The sequence below is a fragment of the Malus sylvestris genome, chromosome 15 (assembly GCF_916048215.2).
Source record: "Malus sylvestris chromosome 15, drMalSylv7.2, whole genome shotgun sequence".
NCBI lineage: Eukaryota > Viridiplantae > Streptophyta > Magnoliopsida > Rosales > Rosaceae > Malus > Malus sylvestris.
Genome location: NC_062274.1, coordinates 10579162 through 10598649, shown reverse-complemented (window position 1 = coordinate 10598649; position 19488 = coordinate 10579162). Strand labels below are relative to the sequence as shown.

Genomic DNA, 19488 nt, shown 5'->3' with positions numbered 1-19488 from the left:
ACACAAAACCGCTGTCCCACTGTCTTCATCGGTGGTATAATCCATCATAGGTTTGACAATAGCGGGTCCCGTTAAAGCTGTAGGTGGTTTGTTTGAACGAAAATCGACCATGAAACGTGGCCGAGAATTCTAATTCCGAAAGCGTTGCGTCGCAACATCTTCGGCCTTCCCTTTCCCTTTGTCTTTAGGTAGGCACGCATCGACCATATTTACTGTTGCCGTGGGGAACGGGTCAGTATCAACACTCATCTTCTTCTCTGGAAATTTCAGTTTGCCATTATCAATCCAGCTTTGGACGTTGTCTCGAAACACGACGCAATTGTTTGTCGTGTGTTTGCTTGAATTGTGGTATTTGCAATATATCTTTCCTTTAAGCTCTTCAGCCTTGGGAATGTTGTGCCCAGGCCGAAGTTTGATGATCCTTGCTGATAACAGTTGATCAAAAATTGCATCGGCCTTTGTAATATCAAAAGTATAAACTTTCGACGGTTTCAATGCTCCTTCAGTAGCCGAGCGGATTTTGACTTCCTTAGAGTCAACTTGAGTTAGTGCCTTGCAAACGTATGGCTTATCTATCACTATCTCAGCTGCATCCACACTAACGCATTCATCCTCGGTTGATGCATAATTAACAGCAGGATTCTTGTAAATCGTCCCCCGAGATGGAGCTTTCGAAATCTTTTCCTTGCGGAGCAAATATCATACTGCTCGACATGTTGGGCTAATTCGTACATATCCCGAAAGTTTACCCCCAAGAATTTCTTTTTGTATTCGACGTCAAGACCGTTCAGAGCAAGTCTGACGAATTCAACTTCGGGGAGAGGCACTCGGCACCAATTCCTAGCTGATTTGAATCTAGTAAGATAATCCATTGGTGACTCGTCGGACGCCTGAGCCATCCTTGCTAGTGAGGATACTGACATTTCCATTCCCGGCCGATAAAACTGCTCATGAAATTTCTCGACCAACTCTTTCCAACTCTGGACGGAGTTCGGTGGGAGGTTAATATACCAAGCGAACGCTGAGCCGGTCAACGAAAAATTGAAAAGTCACAGCTTGTGAAAGTCACTATTAACGTCTCTGCATTGTGCGGTGAAGCGAGCTACATGTTCTAACGAGGATAAGGATGATTCTCCAGCAAAAAGGCTAAAATCCAGGATCTTGAAACCTTTAGGGTATTCGACCTATTCCACGTAAGCTGGATACAGGTGTATAAACTTAGGGAACTTCGGCCCTTTCTTCATGGCCGAATCGATCATTCGTTGAACTTCGGTCATATCGACGGGCGTTACTTCCACTCTCTGGTCGGATCCGTCTGACCTACTATTCGACCCTCCTCCTCTTTCCAATTAAAGTGGCCTGAGCCGAGCAGGAATTGGCTCGGCCGGTGCACTTGATAATAGATTATTCCTCGGCGGTAAATGCTGGGCAAGATCGAAAGTTCTACTATCGCTGATCTTACTAACCAGTATTTCGAGTAATCTGGTTTGTGCTTCACTGGAATTGCGTATCATGTCATGAAGCTTATCGATTCCTCGACTCAATGTCTGTTCAACCGTCCGAGATTGCTCGTCAAGCCGTTTTCGAAGAAACGACCTTGTGGGTGGATCGGATCCTTCGCCACCATCTTCATCACAATCTTCTATTACTCCTTCATTGAGAACGCAAGTGTTCCTGTCGGGAATTTCAAGACTGCGAACCTGACCGCCGAGATTAACTTCCCTCTCTCGGCGAGTTGCGCTTATGGACTCAGGTGTCACGGCGCTGATGGGATTCTGCGCTTGTGGCACATGGTGTCCTATGTTCTGATTTGGTAGATCGGTTGTCGACTTTCCCATAGCTGTTTTCTTTTTTACCGATCGTGTTTCAATTGGCATGAACTTCGTAGTTTAGCACTGGGTTCCACTGGGCGTGCCAAAATGTTGACCCTAGAAACTACCAAGCCTACGTGGCACGCAGGCCGAGTAATCTATAAGTTAACTACGTCCTTCGGTGAATGCAGGGTGTGCCAACTCGTCGGTCGAGCTCGGCCAAGGAGTAAAATTTGTTGATGTTGCGTTGGGTGCGCGGCTGACTTCTGCGTCTTGCGATTGCGGCCGAGAAAGGAACACGTATCGGCCTCTTGGGCTTTCGATCCTGAAGACAAGGTTACTATTCTTACGAAGTTCACGAGTCGTCGTCGTCGGATTCAGTCACAGTGATGTTATTCGTCAGAGTAAACTCACGCCGAATCGACACCAGAGTGTAAGGGCACAAATACTCAAAACAAATATAAGCTTTAATGGTGAACGTGGTTCGGCCATCTGAATGCCGAACTCTAAATCCCACTTGGGAATATCCAATCATAAAATAACTCGGCGAGCAAAGCGCCGAGCTCGATATACCGTAACACCTCACTTTGCCGAGAAGGCTAATGAGATGACCTCAATCAATAAGGATCCGGAAATCCTCCTCGATCGAGACTTGGATAGGTAATCAACCGTTCTCGCCGCAGTGCTGTTGATGCCAACGGAAGATACTACGAGATCGACTGATTCTACGGTGACAGAGCTATCTATGCCGACTTAAGATATCACCGGTTGCTTCCACAGTGCTGTTGATGCCAACGGAAGATGTGTCAGCGAAAAAGAAAGAATAAAAAAAATCTCAAGTTGTTGAGAGTTTGCGCAAGGCAGTTTTGTATTGATTTGCAGGGGGCTTGAATGATGCACAGCTTCCCCTATTTATAGCACTGGATCTCTTTGAATCCGAGTTAAAACCCTACTCGGACTAGGTCTTCTCCTTCTGATCAACACCACCTCGACCAGTCCTATTCTTACTAGGATTGTGAACCTAGTCCTCAACCGAGCCGGATTCGCTTCCGGGTTACTAGTCCTGCCGAGACTCCTCATTGCACTAGGACTCGACTTCTTGCATTATGACCTAGCCGTCCTAGGTTTAGAGGCCCACGTACTAAACGATCCATGGCATTCTTGTCGCAAGGCCTTCCGGGCCGAGAATGATTCTATACTCGGCCCAAACTATTATTTTGGGCCCAAACAGTTATATAGAATCTACTTGCCACCTAGCACGACCGAACTGAGCAAGCGTTAAACAGAGTATTTGGAAATTTTGTCATTTAATTTACAAAGTTTTATCTACATATTTAGTCTCCCTAACATTACTCTTGTAATATTAACAAAAATTACTCCAAAATATGCATACCCTTGCCAGAACTAAAATCTACAAATTTCCAAACAAACCAAATCCCTAAAATAAATTATTAAACAAAAAAAAAAGAGCACACCCAAAACAATACATTTACTTTTAATTTATATTGCATTTATCACTTCAAATAACAACAATTTATCATATAAAACCACCGTATGCAAGGGAGAGTCTCTCTCCATGAAGGGGGTTTGGATGATGCAAGGCCAGGCTCTAAGGAAGCGCAATAGGCTACCAACACCGCAAGCTCAAGCAAAATACATTTTCAATACATCAACGACCTAGAGCTAGAGCTATAGCTAGCTACTACTCTAGTAACCTTCTTTAGTTCCTATATACCAACTAGTTCTACGAGTGAGTAGGACTAGAGGGCAAAAACCACAAGTCCAGTTACAGACAACTTGTAGGCTGAACTGTACCGGCAGTTGTTCCGCCTGCATGGCTGCATGAAGCTTCAGCTGCTTGGTTCTTGTAAGTGAGCTTCACATCTTGCAGTCTGATCCTGTTGCAAGGATACTTGGAACTACAATCGAATTTCACTGCCACTTCCGTCGCCGATGTACCATGAATGTCTTGATATGTCACGTCGCTGACCTTAACTCCGGAAACTTGGCCGGGGCAACCTTTGTTGTTAGGGCAATAATGTTGATCTATAACGATTGGATTTTGAACGTTGGTCATCACAACATGTTGGAAAAGAATGTTCCTAGCAAATCCAGTGCTAGGTCTCCCCCAAGACTTGATCCTTACGCCATTTTGAGTACCAGTGAATGTAACTGTTTTAACTGTAACATTTTGTACACCGGCTTCTTGTTGGTCCTTCCCTAAACTCCCAATGCTGCACAAACAAATATTGTTAACTTAATTAGAGGAGTATCAAAAACCAAAATTATGATACATTAACCTAGCTACATATGTACCTGATTCCATGGCCGGGTCCACAAGCCACGTTTTCAATCCACAAATTTGTGGTGCCGGGGCCAATTGAGACACAATCGTCACCGGTTGAAATTTTGGAGTTGAGAATGGTGACACCAGATGACATTTGGACATGGATGCCATCGGTGTTGGGGCTGTTGCCGGCGGCGATAACCTTGACACCTTGCATTTTCACATTGTGGCAGCCGTTGATGACAATGTGGAACATTTGGCTGTTTAGTGATACTAATCCACTCACCACAATGTTGTTGGAGTTGGAAAAACCCAGTGTCTGCACAATGATTAATTTACACAAATTAAGTCTTATATACAATCTAGTACATAATTTGGTATTAACTAAAGTATTAAATCTAAAAGGAACTTGATCTTATTAATATATAATTTCTCTAGTGCAAGCAATTGGTTATAAAATAAATGGTAGTTTGACGTATGAAATTATCATTTATATAAATATCATACAAGCACATGCATTTGTGGTGTTATTTATCATCAATTTTATGATATTGTTCCTTTGTTCTGACAATTAGTACAGGCATGAGATTGAGTAAGAAATCGTGTGAGGGATGGACGGAAGATAATGCAAATTCACATGTGGATGCATTATATATTGCTAGAAACATGAATAGAGAAGGACTACTATCACGGTGGTATCTCGGAACATTGATAAAAATTATGTATAAAACCCTATTCACATAATTTTATATTAATGTCCAGGAACATCATGGTGACGAAAAATTCATTCTATCGAAATTTCTCTCTCGCGCATGAACATGGCATTATTTATGCAACTTCATGTACAAGAACTCAAGCTAGGTCTTTAGAAGTAAGAACATAATGAGACTAATGCTCTTTAATTGGGATTACTACCTGTGCTTAATCCTATTTCCCAGAAAACCGAATGACCCATATATAGTTAAAAAAGTAATTAATGAAAAAACCCGTCATTGGTACGTAACCGGTGGAAACTGACCAATTAATAGTTTAATAATGCTCCACTAATTGATCACTTCCTTAAGTGGCCACCTAATTAACTTAATTTTTACTTGATGCATGCACGTAATTATATAGTTAATACTTAATATCTTGTATATAAATGAAAGGTACTGGGAGAATGTTGACGACGTTCCAACTTTTCTTTAAAAAAAATTAACTATCGATGAAATAAGTGATTAAGTTAAACTTACGGTTGCTCCGCTGGGGCAACTCTGGCCTGAGGACTTGCAACCCCACAAGCCGGTGCCCTTACCGTCCAGAACTCCACCGGAAATGGTGACCCCATTGACATGCTGAAAGAAAAGCCAGTAATCGGCGTTTCCAATGACCCGGTAATCAGACGGGGCCACGAGGGTGCCGGCAATGCGGAAGGTGATGGCGTTGTTCTTGCATGGCCCAGAGAACACAGCATTGCGAAGCAAGAACCTCCCTGCGGGGACATAGATGACAGCGGGATTGACGGAGGCACAAGCTTTGGCCCAAGCAGAGAGGAAGGCCTGTGTGGAGTCAGTCCTGCCATCTGCTTTGGCTCCTAAACTGCTCACACTGAATGTGACGGCTGCAGCATCCACACTAGTAATACTTACAGCCACCATCATCAACGCAAGAACTACTGCAGCTGGGTGCGAGAGGCTTTTGGGGTTTGCCATTTGTACAAGCTGTGTAGACTAAGGGTTTCGGGTTTTTCTGGTTTGAAAAATGAGTGAGATGAAGATTGAGGAGGGAGAGTGTTGTGGTGGTGGGGAAGTTGGAACGGTTTGAGGGGTATTTATAGGGGTAAAATGAAGAAATGGACATAATAAATAATAGACCAGTAATCAGGTAACAAAAATGAAAAAGCAAGCAAGCAAGCGGCGCCGAAATCACCTTACGTTGGTTTATTTCTTTATTTTTTTGGGATGTACTTTACAAAAATGACCTTACGTATTGCGACTTGGAGTACTGTAATCACGTATTAGTATAACTATGCAACAGTGCACACCAAAACACCCCACCTGGGCCACCTCCATTTCTGAAAAGTTCATCTTTCTTTACGGTTTACTATATTAGGATGCTGATGTTATGCTCTTCCATTTCTACCTTTTCCTATAGCATTATTGTATAGTACGTAGCTTGATTGCTTGAAGCGCAAGTTCAATGCCCTCGTCTGTTCCCACCTCTCTACATTTCATATCTCTATGATTACTTCAAGTTTAATGCCCTCAATACAAACCGTCATTCATTTTATATCTTAATTCTCTCTTGGAAGATCAAATATGCTAAAAATAAGATAAAATTGTCCTCCATTTTCTCAAAAAATAGTTGAAAGACACATTATTACTATTATTTCTTTAACAATTAAGCAAGATAAGCTTGTTAATTTTGTTGGTGGTGGGTAATACTGTGGTCGACGGAATATGTTTTTACTGTAATTATGGTTTTGCATACCTAATTGCATAATAAGGACAAGTTACAGATTCCCATAGGATTCCAAAATACAAAGGTTACTTAGTCCATGTTTTTTAAATGGTTTTTTCTTTTCCATAATAATATCAAACAGGTCACAGGACAAAATATCAAACAGGTTACAGGACAACTGAGCACAATTTATATATGTGCTTTCATTTTGTGCTCTCCTAGTACTAGTAGGAAAGTAACGAAACCAAACTTATGGCGGGAGTTGGACTACCTCTACCGCACATAAATATTTGCAGGATCTCCCTACCTTATCCATCTTCTGCTTTTGGATGGTCAGTTTATGCAACAATGTTAACGGACAACATACAGAAGAGCGCTGCAGCACTCCTCATACATGTGAGAATGTGTGTGTGTGTGTGTGTGTGTGTGTGTATTATATTATATGTATGTGGGAATGCAATTCAACATTTTGCCAGCCTTGTTAGGTTGGGTACGTAGGTTTGTAATTTGAAGGAAGCTGGAGGATACGTACGTAATTATACTTGTGTGAATAGGAGGGGAAAAAGCATTAGCAACATGGGGTAGGGGCAGACGCAGAGGACGTGACAAATGCATGCGAGTGGAGTAGAAAACGGAGAAGCAAGCGGCGGCGTGTCATGCCCAAAACCCCGGGCTATATCTCCTATAGTATGTAATACATCTCCAACTAACACAACACAACTCCCTTCCCCTCTCCTGATTCTGTTAGTTGAATCTTTATTTATGTAATATTATTTGAATTCAGGGAACTTGGCTATATGCATGCACGGACCCCACTTTCCACGCGCATCCTCCCCCTCCCATTCCATGCATCAAGTTTGAGTGTTTTCGTTGGTTTCTTGGGTTTTACTATTTTAATAGCTTTAATTTGCTGTTTGTCTTTGGAGATGGTTCCTTCCTGATCAGGCTAATCTTTATATCCTAATCAATCATTTCACACACTTTCTCAAACCTAAAGTTTGTTATAAACTGCCTAACTGTATAAAGTAGCTGCTATAACTGTTTCTCCTATTTACGCAGTACATTTTTATCTTCTTTCTGGCAACTCTCTTTTCCTTTATGCAAATTTAAAATGAGATTGTTGTGTAGCAAAAAATAATACAAAAAATTTTAGAGTTGATACCTGAATTTTAACCTATAAGAGACAAGAATGCTATAATTAAATTGGCAAGATCCACATCCGTTCCATGCGTAGTTCAACTCTAAAAAAGATCTGAGTTGCTCACTACAACTTCTCTAAGCTCTGCCCATGGCAAGGAAAAAAGTCACATGCTTTATGCACGCTTTCCTAATTGAAGACTAACTCAATGAAGCAAGGAATCACAATCAAATCCAATCCGGGATTACACAAGACAATTCCAAGATATTATTTATTCAATAGCATACATTTTCGGAATAATTCTTTCATATTGCATCCAACAGATAACACACCTTTGCCAAATGGACATCGACACATGGCATGTCAATTCCTACACATGTGGTTGGCTATCTCCCTATAAATACTTATTTCTCCACCAATTTCTGATAAGCTTTTATTACGCAATAAGGTATAAACTCTCTCTCTTTTCATACTCTTTTCAGATAAACTAAATTAGGCATCGGAGATGCATTGCTCACCCCCAACTCCTTGAGTGTGTGACTTTGGTTATTTATCAAAGGTATTTAATTGTTTTGTAGGTACAAATTCATCAAGATTAAAGACGACAAATTTTTACTACCACAATTGTTATCTTCAATTAATAAGATAAACTTTTATTGAACCCTTGCTAGTGTTTGATTTTGGTCCTTTGTTAGGTACACTTAATCCCTTACTTGAAGAAAAAAAAAAGAGAACTAAATTTAACTCCAAAACTATGGTCAATTGTAAGAAGTAATCCATTAATTGTTGCTTACAGATTTAAGTCCATTGACTCTCTCTCTCTCCAACGCATCATATTCCAGTTTTGGATCATGACACTAAATTTTGCAAGCTAAATGACATAGAAACTAATAATTGAATTATTATTTAAGCATTGATAAACGTGCTCATTTCTATTAGTGACACATCATTAATTTAGTTTGCAAATTTAGTCTCCCTAACATTATTATCCTTATATTATATTTTAGTCACCCAATTATCCCTAACATTTGTAGGCATTCAAACCGTAGAGATTGCACCATTAGGTCTCATATTCAGTTTGCCATATTTTATGGCTTGATGTCCGCTGTTCCAATTTTTTTTTATGTTTAACTGTACAATATTATTGGGACGCATATACCTCTTTGGAATTGTTTATGCTTGAAAAATGATATAATGTTAACAATCCAAGTTACGTGGTTAAATCTACAAACCTACATCACAAGTAGATTAAGACCACTAATTTTCATCAAGGACTGATTAGCAATATTACCCGCAACTAAGGTTTTTATATCCATTAAACCTACAACGAAGATTGATTGCCAAAATATTTACATACAATTAATACATTTTATAATTCTACTTGAAAGTACTAAACCTCTAACATAGCTTGATTAACATGAAACTTACCCAAGTCAAGTTTATTATATCAATAAACCTACACAAATTACAACAAGATGTCCTAGTATCCACCACCTCTTCTTTGCTGATGATAGCTTTCTTTTCGCCTATGGTATTCTTAGTGAGTGTCAGGAAATTAAACATGTGTTACGAACGTATGAGATGGCCTCTGGACATGCAGTGAACTTCGAGAAGAGTTGTGTCTCGTTTAGTCCCAATCTTACAAGCTATGACAAGCAGTTGCTTGCTGACTGTCTCGGCATGAGGATGGTGGAGTTCCATGATAGATATTTGGGTTTGCCGGTGCTAATTAAGAAATCGAAGAAGGAAACATTTGCATATGTGAAAGATAGGCTTTGGAAGAAATTACAAAGTTGGCGGGGAGGACTTTTGAGTAGTGCGGGACATGAATTATTGGTGAAAACAGTGGCTCAAGCTTTGCCTATGTATTCCATGCAATATTTTCTTCTCCCTAAATCTTTTTGCGAAGAGTTGAATAGGATGATTGCAAAATTCTGGTGGAGTGGTGATCTGGGCAAACGGAAAATGCATTGGCTTAATTGGCGATGTTTGTGTAAGCCTAAGAATGAGGGAGGCTTTGGTTTTAGGGATTTGTATGCGTTTAATCTTGCTTTGTTGGCAAAGCAAGCATGGCGATTTATTCATCAACCTGAATCTCTTGCTTTTCGAGTTTTCAAAGCTCGATATTTTTTTATGATAGGTTTTCTGGAGGCCCGAGTTAACGCCAATAGTTCGTATGTGTGGAGAAGCATTGCCGCTTTGAGGATGGTGATTGAGAAAGGTTACCGTTGGCTATTGGGTAATGGTTAGAGTATTTGTATATGGAAAGATAATTGGGTGCCGAGAGATTCCTACTTTTGGATTTTGACCCCACCTTTGGCGCACTGGGATACTGAAGCCAAGGTGGATGGGCTATTCTGGAATGAGTCGAAGCAATGAGATTCTCGATTATTGATTGATTTATTCTCTACGGAGGAAGTAAAGTTAATCTGAAGCCTTCCCCTTAGCACGAGGAATGTTGATGATCGTCGAATTTGGCACTATGAGCGGGATGGCAATTTCACAGTCCAGAGTGTGTACCATGTTGCACTGTGTATCCATGTAACTAACGATGATGGTGTCGCTACTTCATCTTCTTTAACTAGGAGTATTGAGGAGAAGTTCTGGAAGAAATTATGGAGTGCGTGTGTCCCTGGGAAGGTAAGATCTATGCATGGCATGCGTGTTTGGCCTCTCTGCCTACACGTTCGAACCTTAGCAAACGGCAAGTGACGAGTGAAGTTTCGTGTGTGGTTTGTAGTGGGCAAGTTAAATCAACTGAGCATGTTCTTAGATAATGTAGTTTGGCGAGGGCGGTGTGGTTTCGAAGTTTGGGGTTAAGGGTTGAGATGGGCAACAGGTTGTCTCTATTGCAATGGGTATATCATATATCTATATAGTTTCCTTCATCGGGATTTGAATTCTGCTTGATGTTGATATGGGCACTCTAGAAGCAAAGGAATGATGCGTTATGGAATGGTAATTTATTGCCACCGCATAAGATTGTGCTTAGAGTTGAGGGATGGTTGCATGAATTCCAAAAATGGCATAAGACTGCTACAAAAAAGATTAACAGTGTGGTGCAGAAGTGGAGTAAACCTGAGGTGGGCTGGGTTAAATGCAATTTTGATGGGGCGTGGAGTCAAAGTGGTTTACGGGGAGGGGGGGTTTGGGGTAGTGTTGCGTAATCACTTAGGGGAGTTTATGGCCGCTTCTACAGGTCTCATTCCGATGACAACATTAATTTTCCACACTAAGTTGATTACAGCACGTCGTGCAGTGTTGTTGGCTAAGAGTCATTGTCTTGAAGGTTTGAAGATTATGTTTGAATGAGACTCTGTTATGGTGGTGAAGACCATGAAGGACCAAAAGGACGATTGCTCATTATTTGGCCCTATAATAAATGATATGTGGTTCTTTCTCAGTGGTTTGATTCATTCGAAGTTTAGCCATGTTCAGCGGTGTTGAATATATCATTCCAATTCAGCAATAGTTAGTTAGGTTGTTATCAAATTAGTTAGTTAAATAGCTTAGGCTGCAAGCTAGTCATGATGGCTATATAAATTGTATTCTCAGAGTTGTAAAAATCAATTCAGTATCAATTTAACCAATTATTGTCTCTCTCTCTTATTCCCTTTTCTCTATTCTTCTTCGGTACATGCTCTTTCTGCAACTCTTCATTTCTGTTAACATGGTATCAAGAGCCAACCGATTCTTGGTTCTCATTTCCGCTGTGCAAACCTTCTCGATCAGTTGAAGCTTGATGATGGTTGCAAATTCTCAGTGTTTTCTGCTCAAAGGGTCGAGGGTTTCGTTCATATCAAGTTCTTTGTTTCTGTTTTCGCAGTGCACACCATCTGTTTGTGTTAATGTCTTAGTGAAGATTTTTTTGTGCACCTTGTAAGTATCAAGGCCGATAGCCGTATACTTACTTTTTCAAGGCCGATAGCCATTGTTAGATCAAGATTTATTGTGTTAATCCCCACCGCCCTCCGCCAACGGCACAGCCACAGCTGGGTTTCCCGGAACTTCCTGGTTTGAAGAAGCGAGTTTTCGTACAAGCTTGGATGTTCGAATGCGTTTTCTGGGTTTTCAAGATTCAAGTTCTCAGGTTTTGTTTTCGATTACTGGTTTTCTTTCCAGCATATCAACTGTTTGTGATAATGTCTCAGTGAGAATTTTCTTGGTAATTTCGGAAGTGTCAAGGCCGATAGACGTATACTTCAGATTTGTTAAGACTTCAAGGTCGACACTCTCTGTTGTGCCGGTTTCGATAATATCCAGAAAATATGGGCAGGAAGTTCTTCGTCGGCGGCAACTGGAAATGCAATAGACCTTCGATGAGGTGAAGAAGATCGTGAACATACTCAATGAGGGACAAGTTCCATCACAAGATGTTGTGGAGGTTGTGGTTAGCCCACTGTATGTGTTTCTTCCGGTGGTGAAGAGTTCATTGAAGCCCGAATTCCATGTCGCTACACAGAACTGCTGGGTCAAGAAGGGTGGTGCCTTCACTGGTGAAGTTAGTGCTGAGATGCTAGTCAATCTCGAGGTTCCATGGGTCATTCTTGGTCATTCAGAAAGAAGACTGATTTTGGGTGAATCCAATGAGTTTGTTGCAGATAAGGTTGCATACGCACTTTCTCAAGGTTTGAAGGTGATAGCTTGTGTCAGTAAGACCATTGAGCAGCGAGAAGCTGGCACAACTGTGGAGGTTGTTGCTGCACAAACCAAGGCCAATTGCCATTTCTCAGTTGCTCTGAAATTGTTGATTGTATTTTCCTAAAGCCGATTGCCGGGATTTTATGTTGTCTAAAAGGTTGTCTGTTATTGGGTTTTCTGTGATATTGTATCTTGTGCTCCTTCAAGGCCGATTGCCGGAGTATAAAGCTTGTTTCCTCCACAAGGCCGATAGCCGGAGTGAAAAGTTCTGTCTCAAATATTGTGTGTTACTCCTTAAAGGTCGATAGCCGGAGTAACGTTCTTGAAAAGTTTTGTTTGTTGTTATTGTGTGCAACTCCATTAAGGCCGATTACCGGAGTGCAGTTCTTGTTCCCTTTCATTGAAGGTCGATTGCCGAAGAGGGTTGTGGTTCTTGATTTTTGTGATTGTACACCAAGAAGGATTTCATTATTCTGCATTTCTCAAGCACTCGTACAATCTCAAACTGGAAATCCCAGTTGAGATTGAGAGGGGATGTTGAATATATCATTCCAGCTCAGCAATAGTTAGTTAGGTTGTTATCAAATTAGTTAGTTAAATAGCTTAAGCTGCAAGCTAGTCATGATGGCTATATAAATTGTATTCTCAGAGTTGTAAAAATCAATTCAGTATCAATGTAACCAATTACTGTCTCTCTCTCTCTTATCCCCTTTTCTCTCTTCTTCTTCGGTACATGCTCTTTCTGCAACTCTTCATTTCTGTTAACAAGCGGGAAGGTAATTCGGCAGCACATTGTCTTGCTCGTATAGGTATTGGCAGCTCTCAGGAGTTTGTGTGGTTCGAGGAGCCCCTAGATTTAATTAAAGACATTCTAGTTTATGAGGTTTTGATTAATTTTCCTTTCGATTGTTCATCTAAAAATAGGTTCTATTGTTGTGCGGGACACTCTTTTCCTTCGATTGGGTTGAAATTCCCAACAAGGTTTTATCGAAGCCCGATATGCACATTATCCTCCGATTGTACGTATTCTAAGTTGTTTAATGAATATCGTACCGTTTCTTCAAAAAAAGATATCTAAACCATAATTTTACTCATTGACAGATAAAAACAAATTTGTGAGTTTTAAACTGATGTGACATGATTTAATTGATGGGAATTTGAGTTCTCATAAGAAGATTGATGTAACTATAATGTTTGCAATTATGGAGCCGTTGACAATGATGGTGTTATTGAAGATAATGACGTGGGCTACATTTTTGCTCATCATGCTATTTAGGGTTAATCTCAGTTTACTACCCTGACGTTTCGTGGTTTTCAACATTTGGTACATGAAGTTTTTCATCCCACAGTCATACCTCAAGTCTTAATTTTGAGATAGTTTCGTACATCCGTTAAGTTTTCTGTTAGAACCTCCATTAACTGATAATGTGGCGCCTACATAGGCAATGACTTGGCGCCATGTGTCAATTTGGACCCTCTTAAATATTAAAAAATAAAAAAAATAAAAAGTTAAAAAATCAATTTTTTTTCCTTCATCTTCCTTTCTTCCTCTGTCTCTCTCCCACTTCTGCGACGTCGTTTAGAAGCTCACCAGCTCTCCTGCCCACGACCTCTTCTCTAACCTACCGCCACTCATCCACCAGCCCAAGTCCCAGATCAGGTCTCGCCTCCAGCGCATCTGCCCTCATTCCTTGCTCAGGTTAACAACCGCCCCCCTCCCTTGCTAGAATCCACTGCTCCACCCCCAAACTCCAGCAATCCAATCATCCCACCCATGAGGGCATCGCTCTTCACCAGGCTCAGATCCATCATACGCACCCTCTGCGATATTCATCATAAGAAGAAGAGTCAAAAGAAGAGCAGGCCAGCAGTGTCAGCAGCGCCGACTCCGTCTCCGACGATCCAGATCTCTAGGTCCACGAGGTGCGTGCAGAGGAGAGAAAGGAAAGAAGGGAGGGAAGGGGTCGTGGGGGTGAGGAGCGACCTAGGAAAAAAATATATTGTTTTGGGGACTGATAGCTAGGGTAGGGGTCGATACCATACAAAGGTTGAGGTGGGTACTTGGGTGGGTGCTGAGGATAGAAGGGAGGGGGAGGGAGCAGGGTAGATGGGTGGGTGTGTGGGAAGGTGGGTATGTGGAAGAGAAGGGAGGGAGAATGAGGGAATGGGTTGGGAAGGGGGGCCAGGATGCTCAAAAAAGTTAATTTTTTTAATATTTAAGTGGGTCCAAATTGACACGTGGTGCCAAGTCATTGTCCAAGTAGGCGCCACATCATCAGTTAACGGAGGTTCTGACAGAAAACTTAACGGATGTATGAAACTGTCCCAAAATTAAGACTTGAGGTATGACTCTGGAATAAAAAAAACTTCATGTACCAAATGTTGAAAACCACGAAACTTCAGAGTAGTAAACTGAGATTAACCCTACTATTTATGATGATTAGATGAGTCTAAATTTTGAGATTTTATCTATCCACTACATAGATCTCGAAACTTAAATTCATTTAAAAATGATAAATATGATAGTGAGCACTATTAAAGATGGTAAGCAAAAATATTTTCTAATGACGTGTAATTTTGTATAATTTTCAATCCTAATTAGTAATTGACATGGCACCCACTTTTATTTTAATGCACTAGACCGCAGTTGTGGAGATTACGCATGTGGAGTCGTGGACTTCACCCATCATCACTTTAAGGAAATAGACCGGGATCAAAAAGCCCAAAAAAAAACATATTTTCTGAAGTGTAATTTATCTGCATAAATTCAGGCTCCTCGAATGATCAGATATAACTACAAGATTAAAAAATTTGGCAGATGGCTCACACAAACAAATTATAATCCGGCCACCATCTATCTACGTACAAAATATATAAATATAAAGCTTTTAGAAACACTGGAAGGCTGGAACATCGAAAGGGCGCTTTGTCTTTTCCTTGTGAGGTTATGTTTAATTGGAACTAGCAGAATATCATATACGTACATAAAAATGTTGGATCCATGCGACTACACTGCATGTGAAGCCTCCAATCCTAATTGAATGTACAGGATAAAATTATATATTTCTAGGCTTCTAGCTAGCAACAAGAGAAATTCCTGGGATTATTAATGTTTTAATTTATATTTTCACCAATAAAATTTGGATTGCATCAACTTTACTTCCCTGTCTTAGTGTTTGGCTTGCTTCCATGAGTTTAGGGCATGATTTGGGGTTTCGATCTCAAGCCCTCCAAAGCTAGTGGCAATATTATTTTGTTTGTCAGGTTGATATATATATGTAGACTTAATCATTTAGTCATAGTAAGTCATGTGAGCCCAAACTACAGGCAAACACCCAATGTTAATGTTGTGAACGTATTATAAATGCATATGCATAAGTTTCGGATAAATTTTTCATATTTAGGTCAAACAAATTATTGAGCAACATGCTTCAATACCTGGTGATGTTGAATCCTTTCTGGATGTTAATATCATATATATGTGTGTGTGTTATAGGAAAAATTAGTATCCGGTCCATAGTTACTAATATTCATTGACTGAAACTTTATTAGTTTTCAAATTTTGACTAAAGTCTCTAGCATTAATGTGATAATGAATTTACATGTTTATTACATATTTTTTACAATAAAAATTAGTAATTGATTTTGTGACATCCCACATCGTCCAGGGGAGTGATCCTTAAATGTATATTCTCATCCCTACCTAGCACGAGACATTTTGGGAGCTCACTGGCTTCGGGTTCCATCGGAACTCCGAAATTAAGCGAGAAGGCCAGAGCACTCCCAGGATGGGTGACCCACTAGGAAGTTGCTCGTGAGTTCCCAAAAACAAAACCGTGAGGGAATGGTAAGCTCAAAGTGGATAATATCGTGTTACGGTGGTGGAACGGGCCTGGTATGTGGTGGACCCAGGCCGGGATGTGACAGATTTAGGCTTTTAATACTCACACCTCTATAAACTTCTACTTAATTTTCAATTCAAACATTTCAAAAAAAAAAAAAAAAAATAAATTAGAATAAGTTTGTACCCATTAGTTTTTTTATAAAAAGATTCTCAATTTTTTAATCTTAAATGTACTCATTCATATAATTTTCAATTCTTTTAATCTTAAATGTACCCATTCTTAAATATACCAATTTGTTATATGTAAAATGTACTTTTTTTAATATAAAATGTACAAATTTTTTATATAAAATGTACCCAATTTTTTAATATAAAATCCATTCAAAATTTTTTAATCAATTTTTAAACTTATATGGGTGCATTCTTTTTCGTTGATTTGAGAATGCATCTATGTCAAGTTTAATGGAAGAAATTTGCTAATATTATTAAGCCTAATATCTTCTTTTTTTTCTTCTGCGTTTTGAAGAATGTACCCATGTTTTGGTACAATAATTTTTTTTTTTGTTAATTTTGATGAATGTACCCATATTTACACACACACACACACATATACACAGTATACTAGAGAGGATAATTTATATTTTCTTATTTTTTAATCCCACAAATTATGGGTTATATTTAAAATCTCATTAATATAAACAAAAACAAATTTCTAATTTCTAATTTAAAAAATATGGTAACTTACACTATTACATTAATGTTAGGGACTTCGATAAAAAACTAAAAACAGACAAGATTTCAGTCAAAAAATATTGATAGCTAAGGACTGCATCCTAAGATATATATATGTATATGAGCTTTTTTTTTTAATTTTTTTATCAAAGTACGATATTCATTAAATAAGATCGAAATCGTACAAACTGAGGATAGTGTGCAATATGGGCCTCAATAAAAACCTTGTCGGGGATTTCAACCCGGTCGAAGGAAAAGAGCGTCCCGCACAAAAGAGAACTATCCTCAAATGAACACTTGAAAAGAATTACACACTCTCTTGTAGAAGTATATCTTGGATCAAATCTGGGGGTTCCTAAAACCACACTAACTCCTAAGCACTATTAAGTCCCATCTGAGCAAGTCGATGGGTTGTCGAGTTCCCTTCCCACTGAATATGACTAACCAATGACTCCACCCATTCCATATGAAGACTCCGGAGATCATTAATTATAGGACAGTGGTCGTCCCCACTCCTCCACATGGCAGCCAACCCCACCGCCGAGTCACCTTCAAACTAAACCTTCAACTCCACCATACCAATAGAGCCAACCAATATTGCAGCTCTCCGAGCTGCAAAGAACTCAGCATACACCGCGGAAGAAACCCTCTCAACGGGGCCAGCAGCAGCAGCAAGACACTCTCCCAAATGATTTCGAATCACCACCCCAAAGCCTCATCGGTTACTTCTCTAATTCCAAGTTCCATCAAAGTTGCACTTAATCCACCCCTCCGAAGGTCTTCCCCATCTCTGAATTTCTCGGTTTTTCTTCTTTACCGCTGGCTTATGCCACTTATGGAATTCCTGCATCCAGCCCTCCTTCCGAAGCACAATTTCAAGCGACTGTAGTGCCTTGCCAATCCAAAGAATCTCATTTCTATGCTTCCACAGAGCCCTATATGAGTTATATGTAATATTGATCTCGTATCTTCTTAACTCTTGGCGCAGTAATACACTTATTATCAATGTTTGTGGAGCACGCAAGCTTGAATCGATATTTAATAGAAAATTAATTATCAATTTTTTTTTTTTTTTTGTCAACCAATAGATTTGTTAGATTAGATGTTAGATTAACAAGATATCAATAGTGGAATAAATCGGAGCACAACATATAGAAGTGAATTGGGCTCTTTTGAAAGTGTTTCTAAAATGATTGAAGACATTTTTGGTGAAATTTTTAGGGTTCCAAAAGCATTTGATGTGCTCCTTGCAAGAAGCACATAATTGGTGCTTGCATAAAGTTTTTAAAGTATTTTTTTAGAATTCACTTGCATTTTTACTAAGAATTGATTCCAAAAACACTTTCATTAAAATCATTTTGAGTTATCTTAAAACAATTTTCAAATGAGCCGCATGTGTAGCAGGAATGATTATGTTCTTGGAAGTAAAATATGTGTATAAATTAGCTGAATGGAAAAGATAGAGAATGAAGAAGATTAGACTAGCTAGGGTTGACATGTGAACAGAGAACTATAAAACTTGTCAATGTATCCCACAAAAATGCCATGCATGTGCGCAGATCAGTTGAGTTGATAACTAATGGCGTGGTCATTAAGATATGATATAAAGCTATAGCTATAGTCATTAATGTACTATTTGTCTTTCCATGAGATGTACGGGGTACGAATTATTTCCCCATAATAAGCGCTAATGGCTAGGTTAATGTATGTTATAATACAATTATTTATTTTCTTTTTTTTATTCCAGTTAATCCAATGATTGTTTGGTCACATTATAATAAAAATTAGAAGGAATTGACAACAATTTTATGGATAATGTGTATCCCTAGGGAACCTACTTGTTCTTTCGTTTACGATTTACAAATCTTTAACGTCTCAATATCGATTATAATAAGAACCTTTCACTCTTTATCATTATAAAGATCATTTCTTCAAAAAATCATTCAATTTGGAGATCTTTTAGCTTTTCATATGCATAAAATAAATGGAAGGTTCATCATGAGAATGTTATTTGTTATAAAAATCATTGATTGGTTTAACACGTATGTATGACTAAACGATCTCTAAATTGAATACCTTTTTGCCTATATGATAAAGAGAATGATTCCAATTATGATGTTCAGACGGTAAAGATTCATTAATCGTAAGTGAAGGAACAAGTAAATTCTCCATAAGGAACACAAGCATTATTCTAATTTATAATAATTATTGCATCTGCATCTCCTCCTTCTATGTTGCTCTCACATGCATATGCACGACAATGGCTAATTTCCTGTACATTAATTAACAAAAATTGCTGGCTCTAGGGCTTTCACCAAAATTAAGCTTGGCCAACTCACACTTGTCAGATTAGATCTCAGTCACAAGGAGCCAGTGATGGTCTCTCTCTGATTAACTTTCCAGGAATGTTTTGTCAGGGGGTCTGGATCAAGCTTTTTGATCCCATGCAGTAGTGCTGCATGCATGCTAACATATATATGTTATGTACTCCAATGTCCAATGTCCAATGTCCAATTGTCCAATTGTCCATGTTCGCTAGTCAGCAAGACTCATGAATGCAGGTTGCTTGTGTTCAGGGATTCCCTGTTTCATGAAA

The 19488-nt window shown here is 39.3% G+C and overlaps 1 protein-coding gene and 1 pseudogene across 1 annotated transcript; one reads left to right on the top strand and one right to left on the bottom strand.

Moving 5' to 3' along the window:
* Window positions 1-3299: 3299 nt before the first annotated feature.
* LOC126601306 (polygalacturonase-like) lies at window positions 3300-5875 on the bottom strand. The gene is made up of 3 exons (XM_050267998.1): window positions 5331-5875; window positions 4128-4417; window positions 3300-4045 (listed from the first exon to the last, which is right to left on the bottom strand). The coding sequence occupies exons 1-3, from the start codon at window positions 5787-5789 to the stop codon at window positions 3598-3600; spliced, it is 1197 nt and encodes a 398-aa protein (XP_050123955.1). The 5' UTR covers window positions 5790-5875; the 3' UTR covers window positions 3300-3597.
* A 6029-nt stretch (window positions 5876-11904) lies between these two features.
* LOC126601307 (triosephosphate isomerase, cytosolic-like) lies at window positions 11905-12440 on the top strand (annotated as a pseudogene).
* The last annotated feature ends 7048 nt before the right edge of the window (window positions 12441-19488 follow it).

Excerpts from the sequence above, each read along its gene's own strand:
- LOC126601306 (XM_050267998.1), bottom strand. The coding sequence starts at position 5,789 with ATGGCAAACCCCAAAAGCCTCTCGCACCCAGCTGCAGTAGTTCTTGCG. Across the intron at positions 4,418-5,330 it reads GTTGCCCCAGCGGAGCAACC|ACACTGGGTTTTTCCAACTC; the intron begins GTAAGTTTAACT and ends ATCATTGTGCAG. Across the intron at positions 4,046-4,127 it reads GGACCCGGCCATGGAATCAG|CATTGGGAGTTTAGGGAAGG; the intron begins GTACATATGTAG and ends TTGTTTGTGCAG.